The sequence below is a fragment of the Lissotriton vulgaris genome, unplaced genomic scaffold, assembly GCF_964263255.1.
Source record: "Lissotriton vulgaris unplaced genomic scaffold, aLisVul1.2 SCAFFOLD_770, whole genome shotgun sequence".
NCBI lineage: Eukaryota > Metazoa > Chordata > Amphibia > Caudata > Salamandridae > Lissotriton > Lissotriton vulgaris.
Window position 1 is genome coordinate 477,862 of NW_028252779.1, and position 20,857 is coordinate 498,718.

General features: G+C 43.7%; 1 protein-coding gene across 2 annotated transcripts in view; it reads left to right on the forward strand.

The window, feature by feature from the left end:
• Positions 1–20,857, forward strand: part of LOC147662018 (vitamin D3 hydroxylase-associated protein-like) — a 720,315-nt gene that overhangs the window by 384,828 nt on the left and 314,630 nt on the right. For both annotated transcript variants that reach the window (XM_086951181.1, XM_086951182.1), the window contains one exon: positions 14,373–14,503. In XM_086951181.1, coding sequence (XP_086807307.1) covers positions 14,373–14,503 — 131 coding nt within the window. The remainder of the gene's footprint in view (positions 1–14,372; positions 14,504–20,857) is intronic.

Consider the following 20,857-nt stretch of genomic DNA (forward strand, 5'->3'; position numbering starts at 1 on the left):
ACTAGACCAGAGGAGCAAGCCTGACCTTGCACTGTTCAAACGCATCAGCTGAAGTGTCTTACACACCCTTCCATGCGTGCCCTCCGTCTGATGTGTGTTCTTTTCATCACTTAAGGACTTTTTCTGAGGCGCGTTCCTCTCTGGCAGTGAATAAACATTTAAAAGAAGTAGCTTAAATTTCGTGGAAGCAAAATTAATGTATTTTTATCTACATTTGTACTGTTCTCATCAAGGCAATGGCGTGATCTTGAACATACATTGTTCTTCCCCTTCGAGCCCATCTTTGCTCTTTAATGATCGTCGGGCGCAGCTGCAGAAAAATGTGCTGGGTAATAAAAACAATAGCAACAGGTCTGTGGCAGTGTTCAGTCCATTGAAGACTGGACATGCGCGTGAGCTGTAGCAGAATGGAGGGCTTGAGCGGGAAGGTGCGAGGGAGGGAGTGGAATGTAAGGAAGACCGCTTCTGGCCGCTTCCCTAATTCTGAACACGCGGCGCGATTTATCTCAGAAATTGCAGGCGATTGGTGGTTTGAATGGGTGGAATAACGCGCAGATGTGGAAAGGAGTGTCAGTGGGGAAATCAAAGACAATCTGGAAGGGAAAGACTGTGCAAAGAGGAAGAGAAGGGAGGAAGAAAAAGAAGGAGCAGACAGAAGTTAAGGAGACTGTGAACAAGAAGCGAACCTGAAAAATTGTTAAAGGGAACAGAGGGTAGAGAGGAGGCTGTGTTGAAGGGGAGATGGCAGTGAAAGAGTATGTGAAAGCATAGATGAAAGAAAAGGAAGAGAAAAAACAACCAGTCTGGAGGATAAGGACAGGTAATAGGTGCAGCGATGGAAGGGGGAAAGTAAGAGGGGAGGAAAGATGCAGATTGGTAAGATACTTACAGGAGAAAAACCCAGTGGCGGATAGCCTCGGCAGGGTTAGGATAAGAGCAAACAGTTTCTCATTGGAAGAAACCTCCCTTCCGTGTGGTCATGACAAGCTCAGCTCGTCATGAGCACACGAGAGGTATACCTCATGACAAGCTGAGCTCGTCATGAGCATGGAAGGGGTTAAATAACTAAAAAAACGAAGATATCTGTGTTTGTTGTAGGAAGAATGGCCAAATAAAATGCTGCAAAATTGCCGCTAAATTTCCATATTTGTGCCGTTAAATTTCCATTTTTGTGCCGCTAAATTTGCTAATCCATGCCGCTATATCCCGGGGGGGTCTGTACAGTATTCTCCAGGTACATGGAATAATTCCTCTAGCCTGGATGACGAGGGCAATAGAGTTCGTAGTAGAAGGAAGGGGGAGGCATTTTTCAATTTTCGCCTAGGGTGGCCAAACACCTAGAAACGGCCCTGTGCATGGATACTAATGAATGACCGTAAGACTGACCCAAAAGAAAAAATATGTAAGGGGATCATCTTTAACACATGATTGTGCACATTAAGGACGTTTTGATCCTTACTAATACTTCAGTGCACTCCAAAAAGGTTGTTTGTACAATATGAGGAGCATTCTGAAGACCAACTACCTTTCATCAGGTTCTCTAACACATGGGGGTATATTTATGGGAATCTGGCGTAGGGCAGCGCAGCAAGTGACCTTGCAGGTCTACCCTGCATCGGAGTGAAAGAGCAGGAATTCCCCCGTATCTATGGCAGACCTCTCATTCTTGTCCTTTCCCCCTGTGCCGTTTTGGCAGCATAGCACCAATGCAGGCACCCTTGAACCACGGTGCAAGGAGGACTGTGTCGCATGCAGGATTTTATTTGTGCACGAAGGGGTACCTTCCTGCACAAAACACTTCAAGGAGGCTTTTTCCTCTTTCTATGTGTGCTGGAGAATGAAGCACACATAGAAAGAGGGAAAAACAAGGGGAAATAAAGTTATTTCTCCTCGTTGTGTCTCCCCAGGGATGGCATAAGGTTTTTTCAAATCCCCAGGTTTACATGGTTTGTAAATCTCAGGGTGCGTCAAAATCCATGGGTGTTGCATGGGAACACCCACTGCAATGCCCATGGAATGCCTCCCTAGAGCAGAATTCGGCAACACAGCTATTTGCACTACCTTCCTTACTCCATATCTAGGAGGCCATTCAAAGCCACACAAAGTGGCTATGTGGGCCTCATAAATATGATTTGGTGGTTTGTGCAGCCATTGGGTCACGAAAAGTGACTCAACGGCAGAGCAAAGGGTTTGAAAATATGCCCCATGGTTTTTAAAGAGGGGAAGGACGTGGCCAGTGGTGTCCTTGCTTTCTGAATAAGAGAAGAGAGGTTATGCAAATTCTAAAAATAAAATCCATCTCCTCCAGCATTTAGCATATGGCAAATGTTGTTGCCAGATCCAGGAAATAAATAAAGTAGACAGTGGCTTAAAGCAAGCCTTTGCAGTGGCCAATTTTTCAATTAAAACTACTTTATATGCTGCATATGCAGCTCTGACACTATTAAAGGATTTCTAGATGGTTTTTGATTGCTTGGAAGGGGAAACAGTCTAATGCATTACTGGGCAATATGGAACCTTTGTTTACATTTTTATCAGACACTACGGTTGACTCCTTATGTTCAAGCATCAATGGGTAGCAGGGGCTCCAGTGGAGGCAAAGAGGTCACTCTGGTTAAAGTTGTGGAAACTAGACCCTTCTCAGAAGGCTCTAATTCAAAAGCTGCCTTTGTTTGGATAAAAACGATTTGGTGAGAAGGAGCTCAATTCTTGGTGAAAAAAGCAGGAGAAGAAAAAGATGTTGCAACTGGTAATGCCTGGTTCTGCAAAATGTTTTTCTTCCTAAAGAAGGGAACCCAAGGAGCACAAGCATCACCTTCCTTTAATGGCCAAGCCTGATTGGGGACACGTGGCAGACAAACTCAACCACTAGCACGTTCTCAATCAAGGACAAAAACCCTGATTATCAAGGGGAAAAAGTGGGAGCAAGACTTCTGAACTTTTACGAAAATAGCCAAATCAATGAAAAATGAGTTCTGGCAATCACAATAAATGGCTATTCTATTGAACTAAAATATAATCCAAAGCCTTGTTTGGTCCGGTTACTGCAGAGATTTAGAATTCCTATAGCCCGACGCCCAGGACATATTGTTTGGGGTCAAGGGCAACACGTTTTAATGTGTATTTTGTCCTTGGGACAAATAGGCCCAACCCCCTGCAGCGCAAACCCTTTGGCTGCCAGTTTGTAGTACCACATTAAGGGTCAGGGAAGGGCACTGCCTGCAGTTAACTTAATATTTGTGTGCATATGTTAATGCTTTTCAAATTTGTATTGATGGTTTATTGATTTGGAGCCTTTAATATTAAGGTGAGTGCTCTAAGTATATGTAAATTCGGACTGCACTACTGACAGTGGTTCCAATATAATAATTTGTAAACACGGTTTAAATGTTTAGCAATATGAGGCTATGCATAATGCTCCCGGAATGCTCTCTGATTAGATGCAAATATTTCCAGAAGCTTGAAAGCAAGATTAATGATTATTTGCTTTCAATATAAAATGTTCCTAACAAAATGAAAGTAGGGGGAAAAAACATTTTGCTAAACTACTGAAAAAATTTCAGGTACAATTTCTTTGCAGCATCATTTAGTAAAATGTTTTGATGCATGCTAGTATTTCCCAAAAATATGCATATTGGAAAAGTAGTGTAACCAGTTTCAATAAGATTATGAGAAATATACAAATAAACAAGCACTGGCAAAGTCTGAAATTGGTGGTCAGCTTTTTAGTTTTGGCAATGTGTGACTTGTTTTGGCATGATTTCTGTCATACCTTATTGATGTGAGAGCTGCCAGGGCCTCACCATTATCACAAACATTAGCGAAAAAAACATTTTTTTTTGGTCTCAAAAAGCACACACTGCCACATTAGTTATAGGCACTGAACAAAACAACTTAGTGTGCTGATATGCTCCTTGTGAAACAGAAGAATGCTGTCACTCACAGTGAAGCCAGATGATACAGAGAGAGAGGGAAAGAATTTTAATAAACCCAAAAGGTCATGGTTAACGCCAGACCAAATTAGGGGCCCAAAAATGAAAGAAAGTCTCAAAAGTGCACCCTTTGTATATGTCTTTGCCTTAAGTGCAGCTATATGGCTTTCATTAATTCACAAGAATTTGCACAAGTAGGGCAAGAAATTGTAGTCCTAGAAAATATTTGTGAACTGCATTTTAGGATGAGCAAATATGCATGTGAAGATTTTCTCATGCGAAAACCTGAGGGTTTACAAGTTAATTTTCCCTCCAACCACTTTTTTCCCCAACTCTGGAAGAAGGTTTACGTCTGCCATTATCGGGAGTAAATTTCCAACATTTCTCAGTATGGGAAAAGATTAGAGAAGAGTTGTTGAAAACTCTTAAAACATGCAATTTAGTAGGTTTGCACAGACTCAAATGGGCATTCCAACCCTGGAACTATTGCTTACCACTACCTTCAGTCCCAGTATGTAGATCTGCCGAAATGTGGCAACATAAAGGGATTGCAAGTATTCAAACACTACTATGATATGAGCCCTGGCATAATCAGAGAGGCTATATAAGAGCTCTTATAAAATGAGATTGCTGCCATAATTTGTCGCCAAACTACATGGCACTAAAGGGACAAGTGGATTTTGTTACAGGACAAGTAGATTTAGAAAGCAACCTGCCCCATGGGCAAGTAGATATTTTAATACATTCCACACCGCTGTCCCTGTTCCAAGTGATGTGGCCAAGAAAGACTATCTCAATAAAGGAGTCGACTCTTTGCTGTTGAAAGGCACAATAACAGATGTCCCAGTTCCAGAGAAAAATCAAGGTTCCTAATCAAGCTTGTTCCTGGTTTCAAATCCAGATAGTTCTTATTGTTCAATGTTGTATTGAAAAGGATAGAACTGACAAGTCCAAAAGATTCCATTCAGGATGATGTCCTTTCAAAAAGTGGTTGCATTAGTGACAGAGGGAGATCTAATGAAATGATAAAACTAGATCTCCAAGATGCCTATTTTCACGTTCCAATACACCCTGCGCGTAAGCTCCATCTTCGTTTTGCGATAGCTGGAAATTCAGAGCTTTGCCATTGAGACTGAGAACCTGTCCTTGAAAGTTCACAAAGGTATCAACACCTGTAGTACCCATGTTGCATGTGGAAAGTTCACAGGTCCTGATGATTGCCTCATTGTCTCTTCTTCTCTTTCTAAGTCAGTATCCAGTGCAGAGAGAGTAGTCAACTGCTTACCGAGGTGGGTTTTCTTGCCAATCTGAAGAAGTCCCTGCTAGTCCCGCCCCAGCAGAGGTTGTTCTTCGGAGCCCTACGGGATGCAATACAGTGAAGGCTTTTCTTCCAGAAAGCAAGGATCAGGGCATTGCAGAACACCTGGACAAATCTCTTATCTTGCTGAGGCTTTAATGAGGATGTTTCTGAAAGTTCCATGGTTTATGCCAGCCACAACAGCAGTAGATCCATGTGCTTGCTTTCATTGGAAACTGCTGCTCAATCACTCATAGCTCATTAGGATTCAGTGTCTCATATGTTCGATAATTTAGATCCAATATCACAACCTATAGTTCTGGATCTAGCTTGGTAGCTCCAGCTAGATAATTTACAGAAAGGGTTGTCCCTTCTTACCACTGTTCCAGAAGTAATTACAACCAATGCAAGTCAGTGGGGCTGAGAGGGCAACCCTAGGAGAGGAAATAGCCAAAAGAGATTGGTTGACTGTGGAAGCAGTCCAATCGTCAAACTTCAGGGAGTTGGCAGCTATAAAGGAGGTTTTCCAATACTTTGCCCCTCAGGTTAATCAGAAGACCAGGTAGCCAAATGCTAAATCAGTGCCAGGGGTGAACCAAGGTACATTTTCTGACAGATCTTGCTCAGAACGTCACTTTGTCTCTTAAAAAGCAATATGCATTCTGGGTAAGGAAAATTTCTAACCAGACTCCTTAAGCAGGAACATTTCCTCATCCGTATATTTCAGCTCGGTCTGAAGATATTAGACCTTGTGTTGGTCTCCCTTAATTAGACCTCTTTGCTTCCTTGAGGAAAGCACTTCTTCCGAAATTCTTTTCAGACACCGCAGACCCTAAAGCTTTGAAGACTGATGGCCTGTCCTTCAGGTGGCTGAAGGGGCAGCTGTATGCCTTTCCTTCCACCCCCCTCATCCACAAGATGTTGAGGAAGTTTTGGGCAGGGAGTGTTATAGTAATTTTAGTAGCCCCCTTTTGGCCAAGAAGGACTTAGTTTCATATGCTTGTCCAATTAGGAGTGCAGGAGAAGCCTGCCTTCCCAAAACATGCATCTCAATTTAGTTACTCTCTTCTTCCTATCAGATCTCTTTGAATCTTAACTCTGTTGGCCTGGACACTTAGGGGCAGATTTATGTTAACTGGCGCATCCCCAGGGATGCGCCAGTTAATGTGCGCCACAGCTCCGCCACCCATGGTGCGCCGCATTTACATTTACAATGCGGCGCACCATGGTGCAAAAACGGCACAGATGCGTGCCGCATCTGTACCGGAAAGGTGGTGCATTGCTGGAGTTGCGTCACAAGCGCGACGCAGCTCCACCAAGGCTCGGGGGTGCCCCATCTTCACAATGCTGCGTCAAGACCTACACCTGCTTCAAGCAGGCGCAGGGTTTTGACGCAGCATTGGCCTGAAAGTGACTGAGTGAAATCTCATAGATTTCACTCAGCCACTTTCAGGAGGCGTTCCTGCGCAAGAACGCCCCCCCTGCGCAGGAACGCCTCCTTATGGCGCAGGGCTTTACAACGTGACGCATCTCCTAGATGCGTCACATTGTAAATAGGGCACATTGATTCCGCCGCCGTTGCGTCAAATAAAGTGACGCAATTGCGGCGCAAAGAGGCGCAAGGGCATCATAAATCTGCCCCTTAGAGGAGAGGCCATAGGCTGCTCCAGAGAGGTGGTGGTTGTGGTTGCAAATCAGCAATCAAGGAAATCTTTCCCATAATTACCTTATTCAAAATACTGGGAAAGTTTTGAAAAATTGTGTCCCTTAACAATTCTAGTGCAACTTCAGGTGACCCCTTTAGGAATATACAGTTCTCACAGGAAGGGTTTGATATAGGCTTGTCAGCATCCATATTATCTTTGAAATGAGAAGCTATTAGAGGGGGGCAGAGTCTTTCCTAGACTTGTCTAAAATTCTAACTTCAGTTAAATGATTGATTCGGGGTTTCAAGATCAAAAACCCTTGTGTGTCCCCAGAAGTGCCACCCTGGGACCTTCCAACGGTGTTGAAAGGTCTTCATAAAACTCCATTTGAGTTTCTGGAGTTGGCTACGATTCAGTGGTTGATGTTTAAGGATGTCTTCTTGCTGACAATTACTTCAGCAAGGTGGTAAGGAGAGCTTGGGGGATCTTCTGGCCTCATTTCCTTATATCATACTTTTACAGTAGGGTAGTCTTGAAACTTGACCCATGGTAGTCGCCCAAAATACAATCAGGCACGGCCAGTTCAGGTACGAACGGTGTGGCGGGACATGGGGGGTGGGGGAGTCGACAGACGATGGAATGGGGAAAATAAAAAAGAAATAAAACCACTTTTGCATGCAGCAAAACCAAGTCGCCGATGCAGTGAGCTCAAGGTCATTTGTATTCATTTTTTATTTATTTTATTTTGCCCTTTTCGTCATCTTTCGACTTCCCCCCCAAACCCCGCTCTATTGCTCCTACCTGAACCGGACAGGCATGGACACACTCACAATTTTATAAGCATCAGGGAAAATCCTACCAGTGTTTTCCTTGGCAGAGAAAATTACATTGGGGTTGTATGTGAGAAGAGCTTTACTAACATACCTGGATAGGAAAAAGGCTATAAGGAAGTCTAACTTTCTTTTTGGAGCTTTTGGTCTGAGCAGGAACAAACATCTACTCCTATGATTAGTAGAGGGGGTAGACATGTGATTCCGAAGGCTAAGGAGAATCTACACATACAACTCCTGGGTCCAATTAAGGGAAATTCGACCGGGGGGTGCAGCCTCATGGGCATATAGGAGTCGACTGTCCCTAATGGAAATTTTCGGGGCAGTGACATGGTCATCAGAAAGTACTTTTGTAAAACTTTACAAGCTGGGGCTTGTTGAGTCCTTTAATTTTGGTTAGGGAGTGTTGAATTCTGCTATGAAGGAATAGCATCATTTAGTATAATACAGTGAAATGTTCAAACAAGTAGTTTTCACTTCTCTAGTCTATTGGGTTCTTTTAAGAGCACTGACAAATGATATTAAGCTTTTGTATTTCCTCATAGAGTAAGGTATGGGACAGGGACAATAGGTTTTGGGATAAGGAAAAATATTACTTCCCAATACTCATCATTGTCAGAAGCCATGGTCCTCCCTATCCCAGTTCAGATGGCTCCCTAATCCTCCATGCAGCTTGTTATGACGCGTTAGAGGAAGGAGAAGATAGGCATTATAGGTTGGCAGGTTCTGTGTTCCTACAATAGAGATTCTAGAAACACTTTCTAGTTGATGTGTCTGGGAATCACCCCTCTTTATAGAATAAGGACTGGGTGGGGGGGGGGAGGGGGTGGACTATGGTTTCAGATAGGGAAACACTATCAGTGCCACCTGGCAAAACCTACTTTAAAATCTTAGGCATTTCAATGCCGACCCGCTCCAGGCCCCGCTCTCCCAAACCTATTAGTGCCCAAATTCAATATCTCCATGCCCCACATCTAATAATCGTATGCGCCCAGAGCTCATTCTTTGTGTAGTGTGCCTGTGGCAAATTGAGACTCTTCTCTAATGTGGATCACTAAGGTGAGTCAACAAGGATTTCCCCTTGCATGACGTTGCAGCATGGTGCATCATTCCATTTTAATGCAGAGGTATCTTAGGAGAGTGGAAAATCTTTTTCAACCAAAATTGTTACAAAATATGTGTGTTTTCGCCTAGTTCGCCACTGGGTCATTACGTTTTAATGCAGTAGGCATATTAGATAAGGGGAAACCTCCACTGGTCAGTATATGTATATGTCAGTATATGTACATGGGTCTATTCTGCCCTCCCTCCCCATTATGCAATCTGATTGTTCTCCGACTGCCATCCTTGATTTAGTCATTATCTGCACGTTTTGCATGTATGCTGATGAAGCTTAGATAGTCCTTAAGCTATCAAGGGCCAGGTGTACGACCCACCAATATGCGACTCGCCAATTGTGTCTCAGACACTGTTTGCAATTCCTAATGGGGTCGCAAATTGCATGCCTCATTAATATTAATGAGGCAGGCGCAATTTACGACCCAATTAGGAATGGCTAGCACACAAAGGGATGGTGGCCTGCTGGGGTCAGCAGACCACCATGCCTGTGACTGCTTTTTTAATAATTGCAAAAACCACAGTTGATGGACAGAATGCAGAACAATGTCATACATTCACCCCAGTACAGAGATCTGGGCCTAAATCCATCGTTTTTTTGCACTCCACACCACCCCAGTTCAGACATGGCCATATGCAAATCAGTCTGACCCTGTGCCTCATGGGAACAGTCCAGCCCGAACTGCCAAGCCATGCCTTCACTGGACCGGAAACAAGGTTCTGTTTTTTGCTTTTTTAATAAAGCAGTTTTTTTTAAATGCAGCCCATTTTCCATAAAGGAAAATGGGCTGCATTTAAAAAAAGGAAAATGAAAGTATTTAGTTTCATTTTTTTAAGGGCAGGTAGTAATCCCTGCGACCATTGCCTGCTCCTAAAAAATATTTTCTCACATATTCACAAAGGGGAAGGGGACCTCTTCCCGTTTGCAAGTGGTTTACTACCTACTTGAAGTAGGTGGTAAACTGCGAGTGCCGCAAAACAATAGATCAGAACATGGTGACCCACTATTAGGAAGGGACGCCCCTTCCTAATAGTGAGAGTCGAAAATGCTATTTTGCCAGTCAGTGACTCGTAAATAGCATGTGTACATGCCATTAATCTTTATTGTGGTCGCAAACGACTATCTGCTTGCAGCCGCTAAAAAGGATAATACTCCTGGCCCCAAATGATTTAGACATATGTGCAGGAAACATGTAGGTCAGTTTCCAAAAGGCTGAGAAATGGATGAGCTGTAATCTACTAAAGTTCAATGAGGGGAAGTCTGAGATTTTAGCCCCTTTCGTATCTACAATATTCTGAAAATATGGGTTTTGGTCTACAGCATGTGTTCTTAACCTGTGCTCTGAAGAGCCTAGAGGATCGGCGAGGCCTATTCTGGGGCTACAAGCGACTGTTACAAAATTAAATAAAATAAAAAAAATTACCTGAAAATGAATACATTATATACAAATAAAGAAGCAACATTTAAAATGTGAACCATTTTTCTGTATTTGCTTGTGAATTAAATACAATGTTTCAATATTCCAGCATGTGCTTGGTGTATTCTCGTTTTTGTATTTATGTGTATTGTTTAGAAGTTCAAATCATAGTAGTGTGTCCCCAGCTTCCAATAAATGACCCGGATTCCAATAATGATTCAGTGGGAGTCCACAGAAGGCAAAATATTAAGAACCACTGGCCTACAGAACTAATGCATATAGTGTTGTGTCTGTGCAGAAGTGTGGCAGAGATGGCTGCTGGGAAAAGCCCCGCCTGGTGACTTGTATTAGTCGCCCTAAAGTACTGAAGAAGTGCTTACAATAGGTGAGCCAAAAACAGATACTGTTCTTTATTGATATATTTTTCAGTATGGCTTTCTGCTCTAAGTTTTTTGCCGTGGCCCTTCCTACAGGAAGAATTCTTAAACGGTAAACAGTGGTACACAATAAGCAGATGTTATAAACATGCTCTAGAAATTCTGCTGAAGAATGCTCTTGGATGTTTGAAAAACAGTGACTTTAAAGTGTTCCTTTGTCTTTTGCGCCATCTAGTGAAATAATACGTAACTACTCTCGGTTCTGCCTCCTGAAAAGTTTAATGCAACAATACTGATACTATTGCATGCCCCACAGATGGCCCACTCAAGGAAATAAACCCTTTGTTTCAATCTCACTCGTCATGTAGACCCCACTTTGACTGTCCACAATCACTGATTTTAGAAGCACTCATGTTAAAAAAAATTAAAAGCAATGACTGCAAGATGGGAGCATTTGGAGTCGACAGGAGCCAGCCCAGTGTCTTTTACTTCATGGAAATCGATTCACCAAAATGTCAGGGGTCGCGCATGTGACATGATAGGCCTTCTGACTCGACGCAACATCACAGGTAGTGACACTATTTCACCTTTGAACTTTGTTTTGCTACAGAACATGATAACATGACATCACTCCATCCTTGAACCACAGGAGATTACAGGGAATCACATCGTGGAAGTAGATAAACAAGCATTACATTCATTTCACTGTAGAATTTAGAAAAGTGCTCTTAAGTAAAAACCAGTCCCCCAAACCCACTCAAATTGTTCTCATGTAGTGCCATGATCAGTGGTCTCAGAATCATTACTAGGAAAAATATGAAACATTTGACCTGGTTTTAGTAAAATCATGGCTGGGAGAGGGGCACAGGCTACAGGCAGAGGCACCACCTGGCCGGGCCCAATCCGCTTCCTCCAGCACTTAGATGGGTGCAGACAATGCTCCCTCTAGAGAGACCACAGCCTCCCCACCCTCAGACACCCTTTCCAATCCCTGGCCCAACGCCCCCCAATCCATACAGCCCCACCTGCTGATACTCCCCACATGCGTGGAACAGATGGTAAATATCAGCATTCAACTCTCTAAAATTAGGAAAACATTCCTTAAAGGAGTCTGTAATTCTGGGTTTGACTGGTTTATCTCCTAATCCATGTTAATTGTCAGGCTATACTGGCTGGAATCCTTCAATCAATCAATCAATCATCGCATTTATATTTTGCGCACTACTCACCCAGAGGGTCTCAAGGCGCAGGGGGAGGGGGGTCCGCTACTGCTCGAACAGCCAGGTCTTGAGTTGCTTCCTGAAGGCGAGGTGGTCCTGGGTCAGGCGGAGGTGGGTGGGGAGGGAGTTCCATGTCTTGGCGGCGAGGTAGGAGAAGGACCGTCCCCCTGTGGTGGCTCTTCGGATGCGGGGGACGGCGGAGAGGGCGTGGCTGGTCGATCGAAACTGGCGTTTGGGAGCGTCGAAGTTGAGGCGGCTGTTGAGGTATCCTGGGCCTTGGTTGTGTAGGGCTTTGTGTGCGTGGGTGAGGAGACGGAAGGTGATTCTCTTGTTGACCGGGAGCCAGTGCAGGTCTCTCAGGTGTCCGGAGATGTGGTTGCGACAGGGGATGTCCAGGATGAGTCGTGCTGAGGCGTTCTGGATCCGCTGGAGTCTCTTCTGGAGTTTGGCGGTGGTTCCGGCGTAGAGGGAGTTGCCGTAGTCCAGACGGCTGGTGACGAGGGCCTGGGTGACCGTCTTCCACCGGAAGATCTTACGTAGCATGCGCAGGATGTTGAAGCACGACGAGGAGACGGCGTTGACTTGTCTGGTCATGGAGAGGGAGGAGTCCAGGATGAAGGCCAGGTTGCGTGCGTGGTCTGTTGGTTTGGGTGCGCTGCCTAGGGCGGGGGGCCACCAGGAGTCGTCCCAAGCGGCGGGTGAGGATCCCAGGATGAGGACTTCCGTCTTGTTCGAGTTCAGTTTCAGGCGGCTGTTCTTCATCCATTCGGCTACCTCTTTCATCCCTTCGTGAAGGTTGGCTCTGGCGGTGTCGTTGGTGAGGGAGAGGATCAGCTGGGTGTCGTCGGCGTAGGAGATGATGTTGAGGTTGTGCTGGCGTGCGATGTCTGCGAGGGGGCTCATGTAGACGTTGAAGAGGGTTGGACTGAGCGAGGAGCCTTGAGGAACGCCGCAGATGACTTTGGTGGCTTCAGATCTGAACGGAGGGAGGCGGACTCTCTGTGTCCTTCCGGCGAGGAAGGAGATGATCCACTCCAGTGCCTTCTCCTGGACTCCGACGTTGCTGAGGCGTTGTACCAGGGTACGGTGGCAGACAGTGTCGAAGGCCGCGGAGAGGTCGAGGAGGATGAGGGCCGCTGTTTCTCCGTTGTCGAGCAGCGCTCGGATGTCATCGGTGGCTGCGATCAGGGCGGTCTCGGTGCTGTGGTTGGCCCGGAAGCCAGACTGCGAGGGGTCGAGGGATCCGTTCGTCTCGAGGAAGGCGGCCAGCTGCTTGTTGACAGTCTTCTCGATGACTTTTGCAGGAAACGGGAGCAGCGAGATGGGGCGGTAGTTCTTGAGGTCGGTGGGGTCGGCCGATGGCTTCTTGAGTAGGGCGCTGAGTTCGGCGTGCTTCCAGCTCTCCGGGAAGGTAGCGGTGTCGAAGGAGGTGTTGATGATGTCCCGCAGGTGGGGTGCGATGCCAGCGTCGGCCTTGTTGAAGACGTGGTGAGGGCAGGGGTCGGTCGGAGATCCGGAGTGGATGGAGTTCATTGTCAGGCTATACTGGCCGGAATCCTTCATTCTGGTCCTGTATCTCCCTGTGGAGTTAATAGTCATAGAATAGAATAGGGCCGTAAATGTATGTGTCACAACATGAAATATTTACAGTCCTGCAAAATAGGCCCTGGTTTATTTCTATTTATGTTTCAAAAGTTCTATTCCTTTGTGTCAACCTATGATGCACCTCCGATGGCCCTCGCAAAGGCTGGACAAAAAAAATGCCGCCATCACAAGGGACTCCGCAGTTAAGAGCTGTCCGGAGCCAGCATGTTATGCATTACACATGGTCAGTTATAATAAACAACTTGTGTGGTGGGATTTTTATTTTAAGCCTACACTTATAATAGTAATATGGGAAACTACAAATCCCAGAATGCAAACTGCTTTTGCAAAAATATCAAAAAGTGTCAATGACACATGACACCCCTTGACATTGCAAGGATGTTAAAGGTCCTAATTCAAGCAAGGAATAATGCACACTCATCACTTTGTGGGTTGTAAAGGGCTGCCATAATGGTGGTGCAGTGGAACTGGAGCAGAGAGATGGAAGGGGCCCACTGCACCACTATTATGGCCACCTTTTACTGCTGCACTATTTATAACTGTGCCCTTCGTGGGACCGGCTATGTGAACCTTCCAAAGGTGAATACCACCCACTTTTCTCCTACAATAGAGAAATGTCAGCTCATCAGCAACTGCTAAATGTCCTTCTTTTCCAACTTTATTGACATGGTCATTTATTGATAGTTGAGCTCCAACTGTTTGAAATCTAGAGTAATATAAAGAAATTGGAGGTGAGGAGAGAAACAAGAAAACTTTTACATCTTCTCATTTCTGTTATAGGTCTCTTGTTAAACTCTTCAATATGCTTTATGTGTGTTAAAGCTCTAACTGATGTGTTTGCTCTGATGTGTAAATTGTTGGAATCTAAAGAAACTGTACAGCAATAAGGAGACATACTGGCTTTTGATTTTTGATGATTTGCTTTCCGTAGGGTTATGACAGCTGTTGTGGCCTTTTAAATCAAGGTGTCCTTGACCAAGAAGATAACGTCACTGTCCAAGTATTGAAGAAGCAGGGAGCCATTCCTTTTGTAAAGACCAACATTCCACAGAGTTTAATATGGTATGTATTTAATTTTATTTTTAAACTTTCTTTAATTTTTTAACAAAAAGGAATTTTCAATTTGAACCAAGGTATACAAATGGCAGCTTTAGTTATAAAAGGTAATGTTATTGTAGGAAAATACAATGACAATCAGAGATTTGTTTTTTCAGGCATTTACAATATTTTTTATAGAGTGTACTCATCCTGATACATGTCAGGTTGGTTTACTGGAGGAGAACCTCATTAAAACTGCAATAGACATACTACTTCAAAGTATGTTTTTCAAAGCAAAACAAATTCCAAATACCATTTACATGATAAGCAATTTACAAAAAGAGGCCTAGACTCTCAATACCACACCTATCAAAATATAGGATACTATCAGCCAGCCCGACGCTGTCCGGGTATGAATTGCTGCCGGCCAGTAGTATATTGTTTTGTAGGATTTCGTTTAGATAGCATTTCTTATTTGTGACAGGCCTGTGAAATGCTCCGATTCACAGTGCACTGCTGATGAACTTAAGAGTGCGCGTTTAGTAGTGTGTGAACTCGAGTTTCCCTACTTTATTCTTCCTTGCAATATTATATAGCGCGAACTCGACAACCTGGCATGAGCACAATTTACATTACAGAAGAACACATTCATTTGTGGTAAGCATGGGGAGACAAAGCGATTTGCCTGGAATCACAGGATGTTGGGCTGATGCCGAGATTCGAACGTAGCTCCCCAGCTATAAAGTTCGCAATTCTAGAACTTGTGGCGGGAGGTGTGTCTAAAAGTGTATGTCGGTGCTGCTCATCAATGAGAGAGACCTGTGCATTTTTCAAATGGGTGGTGAAAAAATATGAGTATGTTGCTGGAGATGTGGGCCGCCGTGCCACCAATGTACTTACCGGGGGAGGGTAAACACCCATTATTCCGCAACTTTCTTTCCGCATACCATCACTCCATATACTCCATTATAATGCATGGCATTACATTATATATGCTTTTACCACGCATACATTTACAACGAAATTCGTTGTAAATACATGAATGGTAAAAGCATGTTTTAAAAAAAATGTTTGGATAAGGTAAGTATGGGTATAGGGGTATATGTTTTGGGGTACTGAGGTATACGTTTTGGGGTGTTTGGTTATTTTAAGGGTTCAGATATAGTTTTGGGTTATGGGGTACAGGGGTAGTTTTAGGGTTTAGGGATAGGTATGGGTTTTGGGGTACATGGGTATTTTTAGGGTTCAGGGCTAGGTATGGGTTTTGGGGTTTAGGTGTTTTTTTAGGGTTCAGGGGTAGGTTTGGGTTTTGGGGTATAGGGGTATTTACGGGTTCAGGGCTAGGTTTGGGTTTTGGGGTACAGGGGTATTTTTAGGGTTCAGGACTAGGTTTGGGTTTTGGGGTACAGGGGTATTTTAGGGTTCAGAGGTAGGTTTGGGTTTTGGGGTACAGCGGTATTTTTAGGGTTCAGGGGTAGCTTTGGGTTTTGGGGTAGAGGGGTATTTTAACGGTTCAGGGCTAGGTTTGGGTTTTGGGGTACAGGGGTATTTTAGGGTTCAGGGGGAGGTTTGGGTTTTGGGGTAAAGGGGTATTTTTAGGGTTCACTGCTAGGTTTGGCTTTTGGGGTACAGGGGTATTTTTAAGGTTCAGGGGTAGGTTTGGGTTTTGAGGTACAGGGGTATTTATAGGGTTCAGGGCTAGGTTTGGGTTTTGGGGTACAGGGTTATTTTTAGGGATAGGTTTGGCTTTTGGGGTGCAGGGTATATTTATAGAGTAAAGATGGGTTAGTGTTTAAGGGTGTTGGGGTATTTTAAGGAGTAAGCGTGGGTTATGATTATGGGGTGCAGGGGTATTTAAAGGGATCAGGGTGGGATTAGCACATGATATGAGACATGGCATGAAGGGCGGAACGTACCACACGCCCCCAGCACACGCCCACAGCACAATGCAGACACACCCACAAGGGACTACTTTGCTGGCACGGTTCTTTTACCTTTTAAATGTATATGGTGGACGTCTGCATAGCCTATGTCCTTCTGCTGCAACTGCCCTTTCCAATGCTGTATTGGGTGTTGTGATTGGTGCTGTGGTTCCTGAGATTACCCGCCTCAAAGGTTTGGGCTATCTCTTTATTATATTAGTATGGATAATCTATGAAAGTGGTGCTCAGATCAGGGGAAGAGAGCCTCCTGGGTCCCCATAAGCGGATACAATCCACACACTGAAGAAGTCTCGCAAAAAGAGACGAAACGCATTGGCTATGTTGATGTGAATATTTTTGTATACCATCAATGAAGAATTTTCAACACACAACAAAGAAACTTTAATGAACTTGGGAAATTTAGAAGCAAACCTCAATAACTAAATAGTGTTCAACTCCAGTGTTGCAATTCATCAACTTTGTCTGATAAGAACAGACCATATTTGAAAAAAATAATAGATAGTGGGTGCGGATCTCTTTTGTATACCCTTTACATGATAGACTTCAAAATACAATTGACAAACCTATCGTCGAAAACCTCTGTCTCTGCCTCTCCTATCATTTCTTTTCAGAGATCTCCGCCACAATGTTGGAGAACTCCACCCTCATGGGTGTACTATTTTGTAAATGCGGTGAGGACTAGGGGAGTGGTTGGTAAATTTAAGAAGGGGTTTCGTAGAGACATGCTAATACAGATCACATACCCACTAAAGAGTAAATCAATGCAATTCATAAAATACACTTCTAAAATTACAAAAGTCATAAGAGGTGTCAAAGTGTCAAAACAGGCTCAAATGCACTCCAGCTCAGCTTAGGGGTAAGGGAACCACCGCACATGCCCTATCACTGATACTGCAACACATACCCAGGAAATGAAAGCTAGGTAGAGGCACTGGTTACTTAAATGTTTTAAATATCATAGGAAATGCTCTGCAAAATGTAATTTCTCGGGTGAAATAGAATCTCTTTGTATGACCACTCCTTATTTTTTCTATCCTCTCATCTAACGACCAACCTGGGTTACTAGGGAAAATGCTTTAAATCTTCATAAACCAAAAGTTTATGTTATTCCTTGAGCAGCATGCGATCCTAGACCCCTCCCTATCAGGTTTTAGAGTGGCACACAGCACTGAGACTGCATTGGTTGATGTTACAGATTCCATCAATCTCTATCTGGATGCAGGAGCACCTGCTATGCTTGTGCTGCTGAATATCTCTGTGGCTTTTAACACCATTTCTCATGCTATACTGATCAGCGGGCTACATGTGATTGGTGTCAGAGGCTCTGTCCTGAAATGGGTGGCCAATTTCTTTGAAGATTGGTCTCAAATTATTACCCTGGGTCCCTTCAAATCCCTTACAGTTTACATCACCAAAGGAGAGCCATGATACTCAGTTAATCATTTCTCTGGGACAGGACATCGATGATGCCAGGTGTCATTTTCAAACTTGCATGAGAAACATTGCAGCCTGGATGTCCAAAAACTGTCTTCAGCTGAACAATGAGAAGATGGACATTCTGTTGTTTGGCTAAGTCCAACGTCTCTGGTCCCCAGACTGGTGGCCTTTTGAACTGGAACCTACCCCTTTCCAAGTAAATGAGCAAAAAATCTAGGAATCAAACTTGATCAGGAATTATCCATGAAAAGTCACGTAGATGCCATAAGACGGTCTTGTTTTACTTTCTTGCAGCTCCTGCAAAAAGTATTTCGCTGGCTTCCTACTTTGGCCAGAAAAACAGTGAGCCACGCTTTGATCATCAGTCATTTAGACTAGAGTAATGCTCTGCTGTTAGCAGCCAAAGATACCATCCTGACTAAATTACAGGTGGTGCAAAATATGGCTGACCTGATGGTCTGTAATCTCCCGGCAGGCCCACCTTCTGCCTCCATTCTCTGTTCTCTTCACTGACTTCAAGTCAGGAAGCATATTGTCTTTAAGATCTGTTGTCTTGCCCATAAAGCCGTATTTTGGCAAGACCCCTCTGTTTCTTACACTGCTCCAACAACGTGGAATCAACTTCCAAGCCACGGCTGTTCAGATTTTGCGCAATTTTAAAAAATCCTACAAACCTCACTGTTTTAAATTATTAAGTGCATTTTATTGTGGAGGTCCAGCACCAAGATACACCTCTGGGTGTGATTCGTTGGGCTTTACTAAATAGATACAACATAACAATGATCAATTAGTCTAGAGTGACCAACACAGCCACAATCAATTGCAAAGAATAAAAGAACCATGTCTCTGTCAAGCATTACAAGTCTATATTGTAACTTTGAATAGTATCTGCGACCTCTTAACAATACTTTACAGTTGATCTGCAGTAATGCAAAATGCATTTTAAAATTTAATTGATTGTTTTTTTGGTGCAGATTAAAGCAAAAGAAACTAAAATCAATTTGTTAGTTTTAGGTTCCTATTTGTTGGATTGGAAACTGTGCTTTCTAGTATCCACAATTCTGTGATTTTGGAACTGAAGGGCCCTAGCTGTGCTTGAGTATCTTTACTACATTATAAGCATCTCAATGTCATCCTGTCAAAGACTCTTTGCCTTACTAGGAGTTGGGACGGTACTTGAAGTAGTAAGCAATGGAATGTAGAGAATTTATCTTGCTTTCAAGCATTTCAATTGTGCCTCTGAAATCCATGGGTAAGACCTCATTTCTCCACAAGTCATCAAGCATAATAAAAATTTCCTTGATGGGTATATTGTCTACTAAACCATCATATAATATCAATCATAGGTGAATTTTAGCTGATTGCTAGATATAGTGGTTTTGAGCCTTGATTATAGAGACATTGGTTGTGATTCCTAAATGGTTTGTGGTGTGGGAATGGTGTCCGTAAGTTCACGTCCATTTGGGTTTATCTTTGTTTAAGCAGAACCAAATTCATTGATGATCCTTCCCTCAAGTCCAGCATGGTCCAGCAAGAGGACAGCTCCATTTACCTGTTTAACACACTATTCAGACATTCAGCATCCCTAATCTATACAATGCTCCATTGTTTCCCAGTTAAGTATTGGTATTTATAAGTCCCAATACATGCACATATGAATTAATATCAATGTATCTGTTCATTGACATATTGGGAAACTTAGTATGATGGTATTTTAATGCCACTGAGAGTTTCTGTTAATAAGATCTTGAAGTAATATGAATGATGGCTAAGTGGTTTGGAAATTAAAACTGGGATTGCCTTAACATTTCTCAAAACATGCATTTAACTTGTAAAGTATTTTTTTTATGTAAAATTGTTTAGTTTAGATTGCCATGGCAATCTTATATTTTTGCAGACAGGAAAATGTTTACTGAAAGCAATAAGTTAAAAACACAATGTTCCAGTTTATAGGAAATCTGTGAGGAAAGGTGTTGTTGGTTGAAAGCAGCAGCCACAATCCCCATCAGGATGGACCAGAACAAGTCCTAAATCAAACTGTGCTCAACTCTCAGGTAGCTTGGCACAACAACAGTCAGGCTTAACTTAGAGGACATGTGTAAAGTATTTGTGAAACCAAAGGGGGTGATGGAGGAAGAATTGAACATTGCAAGCACTAACCCCAGTCAACTGATCTGGGTTTAATCCATCATCATTCTTTAGCTCACTCCGCCACCCCAGTTCAGACATGCGTTATGCAAATCAGTCTGACCCTGTGCCTCATGGGAACAGTCCAGCCCAAAGTGCCAAGCAATGTCTTCCCTGAACCAGAAACAAGCATCCTGGGACCGGTTTTGGGTTCATAACCCTCATCTGCCAGGCTATCTTGAATCCAGTGGCAAAGTGAGTAAGGGACCCACGTCTGGGCAAACCCTGCCAACTTAGGGCGAACAAAGTGATACCAAAGGCGATGATGGATGGAGCGTTAAAGCAAATCAAACACTCACCTCCAGAAAACTGATCTGGGTTTAATCCATAATCATTCTTTAGCTCACTCCGCCACCCCAGTTCAGACATGGCCATATGCAAATCAGTCTGACCCTGTGCTGTGCCTCATGGGAACAGTCCAGCCCAAACTACTAAGGCATGTCTTCCCTGGACCGGAAACAAGCATTCTGGGACTGGTTTCTGGCTAATCAGCCATCATCAGCCAGGCAAGCTTGAATCCAGTGGCAAAGTGAGCAAGGGACCCACGTCTGGGCATTCCCTGCCAACTTAGGGCGAACAAAGCAAAACCAAACCAAAACGGCTGATTACACTCAAGATAGCCAGAGGTAGCGTTCCATAGTATTCAAGCATTCGGTTGAGAAGCTGGAGCAGCCGTGGCAGGTTGTCTTGTGACACAGACTGTGCAGCCATTTTTTAGCAAACAAAGCAACAGCAGTACACCGGCGGCCAAAGCGCAAATTCGCAGTAAACCGCCGAAGATGCTGGAATAAATAGAATGAAAAAATGCTGT